Here is a 14,469-nt window from a genome sequence, read left to right as displayed (position 1 = left end):
CACGACAACACAACACACACACACACACACACACACACACACACACACACACACACACACACAAGCGCACACGCACACACACGCACACAAGCGCATGCACAACCACACAACCACACAAACACACCCACCAATGGCTGGGAGCTGGTCGGCAGTGGTATCTTTCAAAAAGGCCACAAAGATGATGACCCCCTTGCCAATCTTCACCCACTCATCCTCATCAGGATCCACCTACACCAGGCAGGCAGGGCATACATGCGTGGACACAGTACATGGCGTGCGTTTGAGAGTGTATGGGCTGGTGCATGAGCCGTCCACACTCTCTACGTTTGCACCAGCGCACCTGCAAGCAATACCACTCACTTGCTTGCCATGTCTCCTTCTCCATGTCTCATTCTCTTATCCGTGTCTCATTCCCTCCGTTCCTCCGCTCTCCTCCGCGCTCCACCCTCTCCATCGCCATCATCCTCATCGCCATCATCGTCACTGACCTGCAACTCCACGCCGTTTGTCTTTTGCAACACAACCGTGACAGGCATGGTTGTTTGTCGTTCATGCATGTGAATTAATTGCATAAATTTTTTTCTGCATGGGCCCTTCGTCTGCCCTGTCCAAAGTCGACGTGGGCAACGTTTCGCCCTCTTCTGGTTGTCGACCTAGCCTAGCCGTGTCTTTCGTTCTTTCGTTGTTGGTTGCGCTGACTGCCTTCTTGTCACTCTCCTTCCTTTGTGTTTCCTTCTTGCCCGAGGTCTTCCCACTTTTATTCCCTTCTTCTTGTGTGTTTTGTTGCTCACAATCCTCGCCTCCCCTTTCCTTCCATTCTTCGCTTGCTCGATCGTGGGTCTTTTGACGAGCGCAAGCCAGCCAGGAAGACACTCAATCTTTCTCCTCTCAGCAAGAGAGCAAGAGCGAGAAGAGAACACGCGCCATTTATTTCCTTCCTCTTCTTCTCCTCCTTCGTCGCTTTCATGTGCTTGAGCGCACCACCACCACCACACTACCTGCCACCACCACCACCACCACCAATACATGTTGTGCTGAGTGAGAGACATGACGCTCAAAGTTGTCAGCTGGCGCCCGTGTGCCGTGAGGCTATCTGGCCGTGGAGCATCCTCCAAACGCCGCACCTGGCTTCCACCAACAATCTTCTCCTCCGTCATCCTCCTTGTGCTTCTGGTCTCATCGGCACATCATCATCAAACCGGTATGCTTGTCCTCTTGCTCTCGTGTGCAAGCAATCAGGTGTTGGCGTGGGGTGCTTGCAGGCAAGATCGGTTGAAGTGGGAAACAGATCAATTGTGTTCACGCACATGTGGACGAGCGACGAGCAGCAACCGCTCTCCTTTACCTCAAAAGAGGGGTTATGTTGCAACACCACGCCTGCCGTTTTGGTGGATGTGTTCATGCATGCATGCTGTCTGTCTTTCCCTTCCCGCTACCCCCGCTCGTGAACGATGTGCTTGCCTGCAGGCATCTCAATGCACACTTTACGTTAGTCGCCATGTGAACTTGTGTTTTCGTTGTCTCACTTTCGTCTTTGCCGCCGTTGCTGTGTGGCATTTGTGCAAACACCCTTCCCTTGCTGCTTGCTTGCTTGCTCGCTTGATTTGTCAACGACAACACCAACGCAGATGCCGCGGGATCCAGCGTGCCATTGGAGCAGTGCTTGCACGGCACAATCGCCGTTGACGGCCGATGCGTGTGTGACAATGGCTTCGAGTGCCAGGGAACAGCGTGCACGCAGCAAACCGTCAACCACCGCCGCTTCTCCCTCTTCTCCACATCGTGTCCGGACTGCATTTGCAGTAAGTGCACCTACACGCTTGCACATGCATCACACCTAGCCATGCGCGCAGGCTGTCTGCTGCGCAGGCTGTTCCGCGTGCCAGCTCTTCTGCACTGCGCTCGTGTTCTTGTGCTTCCACAACACTTCCACATTGCGCCTGAACTCTCCGCCTTCAGCAAGACATTGAGATTGAGCCGACAAACGAACACACGTACACACACATGCGCACACATGGCAGACACGCATGTACACCCACTCACCCACACACATACTCACACGTGCGCACACATGGCAGACACGCATGTACACCCACTCACCCACACACATACTCACTCACACGTGCACACACACACACAACACCCACTCACTCACACACCCTCACTCACACGTGCACATACATGGCGGACACGCATGTACACCCACTTAACCATCCTCCCCCCCCCCCCACACACGCACTACCACGCGAAGATTCCTCCCCAAGAAGCAAGTGCCCGCATGGTGCGTTTCTGGACAATGACGGCGACTGCTTGTGTCAAGATCCGCGGTTTCAGTGTGTCGATTCTCTCGGGCTGTGTCGCATTGCCACGCTTCCCCAGCTTTGTGACCTTGAGCCAGACCTTCCACCTCCGGAGTTGCACTACTTTTCCTGGACATGCCCCGACTGCCGTTGCGGTGAGTACGAGCGCGTGTGTGCCTACAGACGTGCGTCAATGTGTAGGCGCTGTGTGAAAAACCTTTTGCGTGTTGTGGCACCGAGTGAATCACACACGCAGCTCACGCCCTCTGCTGACTTTGCCCTTCTCGGTCGCAGAGCTCAAGGACCCCAGCGTTGCGCATGCACGGCCATGCTCAGAGGCAGAGTGGTTCGATAACAAGTTGGGCATCTGCCTCCCGCTGACAAACTGCCCTCCCGGCACCAAGGTTTTTCTGCAAGCAACACGTAAGCGCAGGAGTGTCGATTGTTGACGTGCAGTGATGTGAACGCAGTCAATGTTGAATGTTCAATGCTCGTGTTGCTTCGTATTGGGTTGGCTATTCCCTTCAACAAAGCCACATCATCATCATCTCACCACACCTTGTCACACACACACACATCGTCACACACACACACATCGTCACACACACACACACATCGTCACACACACACACACATCGTCACACACATACATACACACACACAGCGACGAGAGATCGCGTGTGCATTGCTTGTCCAGCAGGCACCTTTTCAGAAACACACAATGCACTCGAGTGCTCCAGGTTTTCTCAGTGCGACCCAAGCATGCACGTGATTGGACGAGAGGGAACCCCATCATCAGACCGCCTCTGTCTGTGCGCCCCCGGTTACCGCCACATTGGCTCCATCACAGACAGCAACGGCAGTGGTAGTGGCGGTGCAAATGACAACCCAACGTGCGAGCCATGCGCTCCAGGCACATACACAATTTGGCCGGGCGACATCACATGCACGTCCCAGCCATCGTGCCCACCTGGTGTGCAGCTGGTTGGGGTCCCCTCCCTACGCAACCTCAACCACATCGTGACGTGTCCGCTCGGTTTCTTCAAGGCAAGCCACAGCTGCAGCGATAAGTGCACGCCCGCGCGCTCCTGTGCGCCAGTTGGTGTGGAGTATGAAGTGACACCACCCACGCCTTCCACAGACCGCGTGTGCACTGCCGTCACAGCATGTAACGCGAGCGCACAGTACGTGGCTCGCCCTGCCACGTCAACGTCAGACACAGTCTGCCGCCATCTCCCACCGTGTCATCCTCACCAGTTTGAGGACGTCCATGCCAGAACACAGACACAACCCAGTACGTTTGCGTTTGCGTTTGCGTTTGCTTGCATGCATGCATGCATACATGAGCTGCTCACAGCCCTTTGTATGTTTGCTCTTGTGTGTGTGTGTGTGTGTGTGTGTGTGTGTGTGTGTGTGTGTGTGTGACTCTCTCTCTCTCTCTGTGTTTGGTTATGCTCAGTTTTCACCTGCACTTACCCACATCCACCCATTCATCTCTGCAGACCGTGTGTGTCACAACACAACAGTGTGTGTGCTCGGCCAGACGTTTCAAGTCAAGCCGCCAACGCCAACCAGCGATCGCATCTGTCAATGTATGTTGTGCGTGTTGTTTTATCCTTTCATGCTTCGCGCCATACTTCTTACAAGCCCTTTAACACCTTCATGTGCCATGTCTCTGCTTTTCTGGCTCAATATCTGCTTTCTGATTTGACCTTGTTTATTTTTGCTCATCGTGTTGTCTCACCTCGACACTCGCACACCATCCTCCCATTCTCCCTCACTTACACACACACACACACACACACACACACACACACACACTCACACAAATCACACAACTGTGCAGCGGTGTCTCGATGCGAAGTGGAGGCCACGGCCGCAACCCTGACATCCGATGCTGTCTGCGCTGGTGAGATGATCCGTCACATGTCCCACAAGACAGCACATGTCCTTTGCGCTCATCATTGGTACCCCCTGCAAATTGCCACGCACTCATCGCCAACATCATATCATGTCATGTCTTTATCTGGGGTGGCTTGCCTTTGCTTGCGCAGCCACAAACACCACAGCAACAGGCTGCACAAGTGCACAGTATTACGACATTCAGGCTCAAGACTGCGTGCCTCTGACCACTTGCAGCTTTCACTTGGATGAGGTGCGTGAGGTTTTGTGTGTGTGTGAGGTTTTGTGTGCGTGTGTGTGTGTGTGTGAGTGAGAGAGTGTGAGCATCAGTGAGTGTGTTAGCGTGTGAGTGAATGTGTGAGTGTGGAGATATGTGTGTGTAGGTGTGAATGACGCGTGGTTTGTTGATGGTGCCGAGGCAGACGGACCACTTGCGATACGCTGCACAGAAGCGACTAACAACCAGTCCTCACCCTCCCCCACTTCTCTCTGAACTCGTGCATTTGCGCAGTATGAGGTCACACCCCCCACACTGACGAGCGACCGTGTGTGCCAGCGCTGCACCCGCTGCTCCGCGCTCCAATATGAGGCGCGCTCGCCGACGCTCACCTCTGACCGATTGTGCTCCAACATGACCACCTGCGGCGGCAGGTGCGTTGGCACTGCTGCACCGTGCACAGAACACTCACACACGTTGCACTCGTCCTGTTCAACAAACCATGGCTCAGTGGAGCGCTCTTGCATGCGCACTCGACTCTCTCCCTGAACCAACCACACACGCACGATCACACTGCGCATTCGGCTCATTCTACAGCGCTTCCCAACCAATGCTCACCGCGTCATACCTAATCTACGTTTGTTTGCATGCATGCATGCATGCGAATTTTGTGCTTGTAGCCAATACGTGGCGTTGCTGGCTACCGCTCACGCGGGCGCCGCATGCTCAAATGTCAGCACGTGCAGTAGTCAAGAATACGAGGCTGTGCGGCCCACCGCCACTTCAGATCGTGTTTGCAAGCCCTTTCGATCATGCCAGGTGTGTGCGCACCCTTGTGTCCGCAGGCGTACTGCTTGTGTCGTTGTGTTTGCAAGGATGTTTGCTCAAGTGCTCGCTCGCGCGTCGATTCGAGACATACGGGCACATTGTATGTACGGTGTAGTACCTTCACCATGAGCTCGAGCTAGAGTAACCACCATATGTCTGCTTGCTTGTCTTTGAATCCCCTTCCCTTCTTCTCTCTGCCTCCTCCCCCCCCCCCCTTTCCTCTACCAGCGCGGAGAGTTTGAATGGACGCCGCCAACGCCCACATGTGATCGCCAGTGCGTTTACGCCCGCGTGTGTCACCCGGGCGAGTACATGCTTCAGGCGCCCACCGCCACAACAGACACGCGTTGCGAGCACTTGACTGAGTGTGCGCCTGGGCAATATGAGGTGCGCCGTGCCAGACTTCCATGTAGTTGGGGCGGGGGCAACTGTCGTTGTTGCTGCTTGTGGTTGAGCCAAGTGCGCACACCCTCTCTGTGACCACACTTTCTCACCACAAGTCACATCCTCTCGTATACACACACACACTCTCTCTCACTCTCTCACACACTCACACTCACTCTCACTCACTCACTCTCTCTCACTCTCACACACATTCTGGGCAGACGAAGGCGCCAACGCCAACGACGGATCGCGTGTGTGACGCCCATACCAACTGCCGTCCTTGTGAGTGCCCTTCAACATGCAGAGGGAAGAGGGGGTTTGCTTCTTGACCTGTTTTACACACACACACACACACACACACACACACACACACACACATACACACACACACTATCTCACCATCTGCACACACACACTATCTCACCATCTGCACACACGATCATGTGCACCAACACTTGGAGACACGTATGTGCTGGTGGAGGCCACCCCGACAACAGACCGCACGTGCGTACCGGTTCAGCACTGCCCCGCCACATCGTACCAGGTGGCACCAGCCACCACAACATCAAACATCGTCTGCGCGCCTTACTCTCAGTGCACAGCATCTGTACGTGTCCGGGACGTGGACCCATGCTTGCGCGCTGCCGATGTCTCGACAGATTCACGGCTGTTGATGTGTTCTGTGTTGGTATCCTCGATGAAACGCACACAAATGGATGCATGTTTGGTGGCATGCACAGACACGCAGTTGCATTTGCATGTGCACACGCCCCTCACAGACACACATGCACACGGTTGCCACCCCACTGACATACTCCCAATACCACTGTTTGATGTCTGCAGGAGTACGTAGCCGGGGAGCCGACGAGCACGAGCGATGTGCAGTGTGCAAATATCACCGAGTGCGACTTTCCCGCGTTTTTCCGCGCGCGCGCAGCATCTGGTGCTATGGACACTGTCTGCCAGCCGGTCACCACCTGTGGCGAAATGCAATTTGAAGAGCGCGCCCCAACCGTGACATCAGACCGCACGTGCAGTGACGTGACGCCATGCGATTGGGATGTGCAGTACATGGCTGTGCCACCCACGCCAACGTCGGACTGTGAATGCGCAAACATGACTGCGTGCAAACCCCCAGCCTACGAGGTGCGCGCGCCCACCTTCTCCTCCGACCGCTTGTGCTCCATCGCCCCCGTGACACACCTGGTCACCGTCACCGTCACTGTGCCCATGCTCAACTTCTCCTCCGACCATGAGCGTGAGCGTGTGGAGGCCGCGCTGGCAGCCGCCGTGCGCACACCGCCTGTGCTTGCCGTCGGCTTTGTTGGCGTGCGGTGGATGAAAGCGCCCGTCTTTGCCGCGCTTTTGGACTTGCAGGATGACAACGCAGCCGCTCGCTTGCTCAGCCTCGACGCCTTCACCGTTGTTGATCCCCGAAGCGGTGGCATGATTGTGGGGCGGCCAACGTCCCTGTCACCGTCCGTGATCACCACCACTGCCGGTGGGCGTGGTGGCGGCGGAGGTGATGGCGCCGGTGACGGCAGCGGCAGTGGTGGTGATGGCGGCGGTGCCGGTGGCGGCGGTGGCGGCGACAATGGCCAGAGCGGCGACCAAGGAGGAGAAGCAGCGCGATCGCACCTCATGGTCTTCGTGGCCCTGGGCGCAGTGTGCGTGGTCATTGTGGTGGCGGCGTGCGTTGTGCTGGTGGTGGTGCTGCGTGACAAGCCTGCTCCGGCCATTCCTCACGTGCGTTGCGGATCCACCAGACGCCGAGAGTCCGCCCTGTCTGTCATCAGTACCAGCACCAGCACCAGCACTGGTGCTGGACGACATGCAAGAGGCACGAGTCAAGCCAGCACAGCCCGCCGACACCGGGAGCGGGCACAGCACCAAGGGCATCGCCGGCAACGCCATGGCGATGGCGGCGGCGGCGACGACGATGGTGTTGTCGTTGACCAGCACGGGTGCGGCTGGGCGCGGCTGGGGTGCCTGGTTCCGTGCCGTGGGGAGCCCAAGCTCCGCCCCGTACCGTCGCTCTCAAGTACATCTCTGTCCGCGTCATCATCGATTGGGTTGGCTTCCACCTCATCGCCATGCACTGTTAATGGTGATGGCGATGATGGTCGCTTCCAGCACGGCTATGCCAGCCGTCACGCACGCTCTCACCAACGCCATGGGTACGATCACGGTCATGGCCACAGCACCACGAGCCTTGATATGCTGCTTCCATCCTGCGATGAAGAGGACAGAGACACACCAGACATGCCTGCAGGCACGAGAACACACCAGCCTCCTCACACGGCGCACTTGTGGCAACAAGCACATCTGTCAGGGACGCAAGCGGCCGAAATGACGCGACCAGGGGTGCAGCACCATCTGAGCACTTCCATCGATGACATGCCGCTGTCTGCTGTTCAGGACGAGTCATCTGTGTATTCTTCATCACCGCATTTGCCGACCACTACTGACGTGGCATCTGCTGCCTCCTCGTCTCCACACGTCACACATCATGGGGGCAGAGCTACATACGAGCGGATTGAGCTGCGGCCACTACGACGCTGCACCTCCTCGTCCTCGCATCGTCCGCCCACGGCAATGTCGCCAACTGCCTGCTCCTTCGCTGCGTGGGCAAGCACGCACCCTTCTTCAAGCGAACCACCATCAGTGGGCCCTCACTCGCGTTTGTCAACGTACACGCGGCTGCGGCCACTCGGCCGAGCGACACGAGATACCGGGGCACAGGCGGAGCTGGAAGTGCAGTGCAACGCGGTGCCGGTGCCGGTGCAAGCACGTGGTGCCTGGCATGCGTGTCATCTTGAGGAGGACGAAGAGAAAGAGGAGCAAGAGAGTTTGTGCAGGAGTGGCCGGCTGCTCCATGGCATTCAAGAGCGGTACGAGGAAGAGGAGGAGGAGGAGGAGGAAGAAGAAGAAGAATGGGTGGAAGAAGTGGAGGAAGGTGAGGAAGAAGGGGAGGAGATGGGGGATGTGATGAACCTCAACGCTGTTGCCGAGTGTCGCAGCGGAAGCGGTAACAGCGGCATGCGGCAGCTGTGGCGCGTGCAGCGAAGTGACGTCCGTACAGCTGGCACGTGCCAGCGTGGTGGGGGCGACGACAACACTGACGATGAGGAATCGGTTGTGGAGTCAGAGACACATGGCGATGATGATGCGCAACAATGCGACGACGCCAAGCGCGCTCGAAGATGGCAAAGGGGAGAGCAACGCAACACAGACAATGTCCATGGGGAGGATGAGGAGGCGTTTGTGTTTGAGCGGGTGACGCATGGCATGGCTGGGCTGGTTCCAGCCATGACTCCTTCCAGATATATGTTTGGCGAGAGTTTGCGGGACATGCCTCTTGTGCCTTCACGCAGAAGAGCAGGGGAGAAAGAGCAAGCAGGAGCGGAGTGTTAGCCATGCTTTTGAGTGAGCGGCGTCATGAGCGGTGTTCGTGTGTGTGTGTGTGTGTGTGTGTGTGTGTGTGTGTGTGTGTGTGTGTGTGTGTGTGTGTGTGTGTGTGTGTGTGTGTGCGTGTGCGTGTTGCTTGTGAGGGTCTGATTTGTGATGTTGCGTGGTCGAGTTTGCTTTCTTGATCCGAGAGGATCCACCATAGTCATCCTAATTTGCCTTGCTTTACTTACATTGGTTCTTTAGCTGTGCCTTGTGTGCCATGTGTGCCTGCTTTGTAAGTGCTCCTAAGCGATTGAACGAACGAATGAGCAAACGATTGAGCAAATAAAGCACAAGCGGAAGAGGAAACAGTGGCTCTGCACTAAGTGCATGTCAGAGGGTTGTTGGCTTATTCGACGCTGGCACGCAGGGCACGTGACCCGCCACAAAGTCCTTTCGCTCCTTCCTGTTCTTCTTCGCTGTGCCTCCTGGGAGGTTGGCGATTGGCTGTGACATACATAAATTTCCAACCATCCACAAAACCCCACAAAACCCCAAGAAGCCAACAACAACGATGTCGTATCATGGTGGGTGTGGTGTGCTGATGGGAGATGGGGGATGTGGTGGTGGCAAGTCTGGGTGGTGCTTGGCTGCTGCTTGTCCTCTGTGCTTGCTTGTCGATCAATTGGGCCTGTTGGTTGTTACATTGGTGACAGTGTTCACTATACGTCTCACTTGTGTGTGTGTGTGTGTTTTTGCAATGAAATTGACACCGCTTCATACCTGTGTCCGTGTGTGTGTGTGTGTGTGCATGGTGCTTGTCACTGCTCTTCGTGCGCGTGTGTGTATTGGATAGGCTACCCAGGACAGCAGCCGCCCTACCCGGGGTACCCTCAACCAGGGCACCCGGCACCTCCGCCACCAGGCCAACAGCAGCAGCCCGGTTACCCTTACGGCGCGCCACCTCCGCCTCAGCAACACCCACACCAACCGCCATACGGTGCACCTCCACCACCCCAGCAACAGCAGCAACCGCCTTACGGCTATCCACAGCAGCAGCAACCACCGTACGGTGCACCACCCCCGCCGCAGCAACACCAGCCACCCTACGGTGCACCTCCTCCACCTCAGCAGCAGCAACCTTACGGCTATCCGCAGCAACACCAGCAGCAGCCTGGGTACCCAGCGCCTCCACCTCCGCAGCAGCAGCAGCACCAGCAGCCTGCACCGTATGGCCACGCGCCACCGCCACCGGCTCACTCTCAGCCGTACAGCCAAGCACCGCCGCCACAGCCTCACCATGGCTACGCTCCGCCTCCGCCCCAGCCGCAGCACCAGCCACAGCAGCCATACCCGCAGCAGCAGCAGCAGCAATACCAGCAGCAGCCGCCACCACCGGGCCAGCCACAGTATCAGCCACAGCACGTTGCGCCACCTCCACCTTCGCACACCGGGAGCGTGTACGGGGGCTCTGCGCCCAAGCCGCCTGGCCAAGCCCCTGCGCCACCAGCATCAGCACAGGCGCCAGGGAGGCGTCAGTCAACGCTGTCGACAACCGATGATGAGGACGACTTGACGCTCTCCATGTCCACCCTGGCCATCGAGGAGCCGCAAACACACGGTAACATGCGTGCTAACGTGTGTGCGTGCATGTGCGTGTGTGTGCACGTGCGCACGTGTATGTTTGTGTTTGTGTTTGTGTTTGTGTTTGTATGTTAGTGTTAGTGTTTGTGTTTGTGTTTGTGTTATGTGTGTGTGCGTGTTTGTGTTTGTGTTTGTGTTTGTGTTTGTATGTTAGTGTTAGTGTTTGTGTTTGTGTTTGTGTTATGTGTGTGTGCGTGTAAGGAAACCGGGAACCTGTCTTGCATTCCTCTGACTTGTGGATCTCACACTGTGTTGTTTGTCACGGCATGTTTGCATGTGTGCGCGCGCACTCGTTCTGTTGTTGTGTGGTCTGTAACCCTCCACAGGCACGTGTCGCCCTTCGTCTGCGTTTGATCCGGAAGCGGATTCCGCCGCCCTGCGCAAGGCCATGAAAGGCCTCGGCTGCGACAAGGGCACCGTCATTAATGTGCGTTGTGTGTGTGTATGTGCGTGCGTTGTGTGCGTGTGTGTGCGTGTATGTTTGTGTGCGTGTGTGTGCGTGTATGTGTGTGTGCGTGTGTGCGTGCGTGTGTGCATGCCGAGCTGCGGTGCTATGTTGTGTGTGTTTGTGTGTGTTTTGTGTGCTGTGGATGTTCTCTGTGTCTGTTCCCTCGAACGCCGCCCCCTCCCAATTGTCGTGTCGTGCTGCATGTGCGACGTGTTGTCACATCACTGCAGGTGGTTGCGTACCGGAGCACGCGTCAGCGACAGGAAATCAAGCTCAAGTTCAAGACCATGTACGGCAAGGACCTGGAGAAGATGGTACGCCCGCCCCCCCCCAAGAGAAATCGTCTTTCTTGTGTCCTGCGGACGTTTGCTTCATTTGTTGAGACTCGCACATGTCGCGTCGTACGCATTTCGCACACACACACACACACACACACACACACACACACACACACACACACACCTTGTTTACAACCTCCTTTAGTTTGACCTGTGCACACATGTACTGACGTACACACACACATGCACATACACACAAACGCACAAACACACAAACGCACAGCTGCACAGCGAGATTGGCGGGGATTTCCGGGAAGCGGTGATGGCGCTGATGCGTGACACGCCCGTTCGCGATGCGCACTGGCTTAGGAAGGCCATGCAAGGTGGTGTTGTACGCAGCACGCGGCATGCAGTGGTGTGCGAGGGAGTGGCTACTTTGGGTGCTTAGTTCTCAGTGCTTCGCCATGTGTGATGCCTGCCTATTGTTGTATTCCAATTCAGTGCTAACGCGTGCGCGTGCGTGCTGTGCTGCCTGGTGGTGTTGCGACTGGTTGGTGCAGGTCTTGGAACGGATGAGCGCTGCCTGATTGAAATTCTCGTCACGCGCGACCGTGACGACATCAAGGAGGTGCGAGTGCCAACACCGGACGCTGCATGGGGGGTGGGGGGTTTGGTTAGATGGCGGTGGTTTATGTGTATTGATACAGGGTGTACATGCATGTGTAACAAAGAGAGCGTGTGTGAGTGTGTCAGCATAACTGTGTGTGTGTGTGTGTGTGTGTCTGAGCATCTGTGCAATCGCGGAGGCCTTGTAGTGCGCAGCGAGAGTGTGGACCAATTCACCCCCCCCCCCATCCCTGCCCACCAAACCGCTTTCAACAACGGCGTGTGCATGTGCGCGTGTGTTAGATTGTGTCCGCCTACCGCCAGGAGTACCAGCGCGATCTCGAGAAGGACATTATTTCCGAAACGAGCGGACATTTCAAACGCTTGCTTGTTGCTCTCCTGCAAGCAAACCGCCCACCAAACAGGTGCCTACCTGTGATGGCAGCCCGCGTATACGTGCACATGTATATCTGTTGTTGTGCATATCGCTGTCACTTGCGTTTGTGTGTGTGTGTGTATGTGTGTGCATGCGTGTGTGTGCGTGTGTGTGTGTGGTGTGTGTGTGTGTGTGTGATGGGTTGTGGTACGCTGATGGCTGGCGTCATGTCGCTGTGTTTCATCTCTTGCGATGACAACAGCACGCCTGTGGACGAAGCAATGGCCCGCGAGGATGCGAAGAAGCTCTACTCTGCTGGTAATACGACACCCTTGCCTGCATTCCCTTGAGTCAAGACAGACACACACACACACACACACACACCCACGTACGCACGCACACACACACACACAGGCCGTGCGTGTTCACTTTCTTGTTATTTCATCACTATCATTGATTGTTGCAGGCGAGGCGCGGTGGGGAACCGATGAATCCACGTTCAACCACATTCTGTGCGCACGCAGCTTTCCCCAGCTTCGCCTCACCTTCAAGGAGTACTCAAAGGTGTGCCTGCAAGCACGCGCACGTGCATGCATGTTCAATCTTGTGTGTGTGTGTGTGTGTGTGTGTGCGTGTGTGTGTGTGTGTTCGGGTATATCACACTGGTGCTGACACATGTGCGGCTTTTTGGTGCGTTTGTTTGTGAATGCGTTTTCAGATTTGCAAGTACGACATTGTGAAATCAATCAAGCGCGAGATGAGCGGCGATCTTCGCAACGGAATGGTCGCTATCGGTGAGACCCCGCACACACCTGCACGCACGAACCATGTGTATGTGTGTGTGTGTGTATGTGTGTGTGTGTGTGCGTATGTGTGTGTGTGTGTGCCTGTGCGTGCGTGCGATTCCCCCGTGTGTGTTGGGACGCTGCATGTCAACATGTGTTTCGTGGTCCACACGCACTTGCGTTGACCGCTTCGCCCCACAACCACAACCGCCGCCATCACCACCATGCAGCCAAGTGTGTGCTGAGCAAACCGGAGTACTTTGCCGAGCGCATCTACCGCAGCATGAAGGTGTGGGCGTGGGTGTATGTGTGAATGGGTGCAAGCATGTTTGTGTCAGGGCATGTCACACAGCGTAGTTGTTGGTGTCGTGCGTGGCTGGAATATGCGTTTTATACACACACACACACATACACAACACAACACACACACCAACCTTGGTCACCGTTGCTGGTGCCTTCATGGTATCTGACAGGGCCTGGGTACGGACGAACGGACCCTCACGCGCTGTGTTGTTTCGCGCTGCGAGGTGAGAAGAATCAGTGTGCCCACACAGAACTGAAATGCACGCACACATACACAGACACAAAGCACACAACAACACGCGTACACACAGACAGACCGACACACACATGAACACACGCAAACCGACACACACACGCACAGTCCACAACAACACGCACACACGCACGCACGAAGCTAACTCGCACCGTCCCCACCTTTGTGCGCACAGGTTGATATGGTTGAGATCAAGCAGGCCTTCCAGCGCAAGTACGGCAAGACCATGGAGTCGTGGATCAAGGTACAGACGGCAGGCGCATGCTTCCTACTGTTGTCGTGTTGCGCGCGTGTTTATGTGTGTGTGTATTGAGGAATATGTTTGGTTCAATGTTATTCTGCGCACACACACCGTCCTCGCTCACATATTCATCCGTGTTTGTGTGCGTTTGCACAGTCTGACACGGGCGGCAACTATCGCAAGATCCTCCTTGCCCTCGTTGGCGACCATTAGCCCAGCACAAGCTCACACGCGTGTGTGTGTGTGTGTGTGTGTGTGTGTGTGTGTGTGTGTGTGTGTGTGTGTGTGTGTGTGTGTGTGTGTGTTGCCCTTTCTTTGCCCCTTTTGTTTGTGCCTCCTCATTCCACTTGTCCCTCGAGCATTATGAATGCCTGTGCCAATTTTCCGCAAACAAACAACGAAGGAGGAGCCAGCAACAACTGAGTCGCGCTTCACAGCCAAACACACGCACGCTTCATGGCTTGCTGGAGAGGTGTGGCAATGCTGTCGCCGTCGCTGTTCGGGGTGTCGGTCG

The 14,469-nt window shown here is 56.1% G+C and overlaps 4 protein-coding genes across 4 annotated transcripts in view; 3 read left to right on the top strand and 1 right to left on the bottom strand.

The window, feature by feature from the left end:
- PTSG_08478 (uncharacterized protein) overlaps window positions 1-555 on the bottom strand; it is a 2,096-nt gene extending 1,541 nt beyond the window's left edge. Inside the window, exons 1-2 of the mRNA XM_004990670.1 lie at window positions 489-555; window positions 129-228 (exon numbers count right to left, since the gene is read on the bottom strand). Coding sequence (XP_004990727.1) covers window positions 129-228; window positions 489-536 — 148 coding nt within the window. The 5' untranslated portion in view covers window positions 537-555. The remainder of the gene's footprint in view (window positions 1-128; window positions 229-488) is intronic.
- Window positions 556-1,655: 1,100 nt separating this feature from the next.
- On the top strand, window positions 1,656-9,105 carry PTSG_08477 (uncharacterized protein). Its single transcript, XM_004990669.1, has 13 exons — window positions 1,656-1,802; window positions 2,252-2,455; window positions 2,595-2,723; window positions 2,965-3,594; window positions 3,803-3,892; window positions 4,147-4,209; window positions 4,355-4,455; window positions 4,714-4,853; window positions 5,100-5,238; window positions 5,476-5,634; window positions 5,853-5,913; window positions 6,093-6,238; window positions 6,475-9,105. Exons 4-13 carry the CDS (start codon window positions 3,063-3,065, stop codon window positions 9,043-9,045), a joined length of 4,002 nt encoding a protein of 1,333 aa, XP_004990726.1. The 5' UTR covers window positions 1,656-1,802; window positions 2,252-2,455; window positions 2,595-2,723; window positions 2,965-3,062; the 3' UTR covers window positions 9,046-9,105.
- A 490-nt stretch (window positions 9,106-9,595) lies between these two features.
- On the top strand, window positions 9,596-14,168 carry PTSG_12734 (annexin A7; the record flags this gene model as incomplete). The annotated part of the gene is made up of 14 exons (XM_004990668.1): window positions 9,596-9,608; window positions 9,878-10,642; window positions 10,992-11,092; window positions 11,344-11,427; window positions 11,675-11,777; window positions 11,952-12,019; window positions 12,301-12,422; window positions 12,636-12,691; window positions 12,840-12,937; window positions 13,092-13,167; window positions 13,389-13,447; window positions 13,632-13,685; window positions 13,890-13,958; window positions 14,112-14,168. The coding sequence occupies 14 exons, from the start codon at window positions 9,596-9,598 to the stop codon at window positions 14,166-14,168; spliced, it is 1,725 nt and encodes a 574-aa protein (XP_004990725.1).
- A 267-nt stretch (window positions 14,169-14,435) lies between these two features.
- The window catches only part of PTSG_08476 (uncharacterized protein), a gene marked incomplete at its 5' end in the record, with an annotated part of 6,143 nt that continues 6,109 nt past the window's right edge, over window positions 14,436-14,469 (top strand). The window contains one exon of the mRNA XM_004990667.1: window positions 14,436-14,469. This exon is cut by the window's right edge and continues 215 nt beyond it. Coding sequence (XP_004990724.1) covers window positions 14,436-14,469 — 34 coding nt within the window.

This window comes from Salpingoeca rosetta (assembly GCF_000188695.1).
Source record: "Salpingoeca rosetta unplaced genomic scaffold supercont1.23, whole genome shotgun sequence".
Lineage (NCBI taxonomy): Eukaryota > Choanoflagellata > Craspedida > Salpingoecidae > Salpingoeca > Salpingoeca rosetta.
The sequence above is the reverse complement of the archived record's forward strand: the minus strand, read 5'-3'. Positions and strand labels throughout refer to the sequence as shown.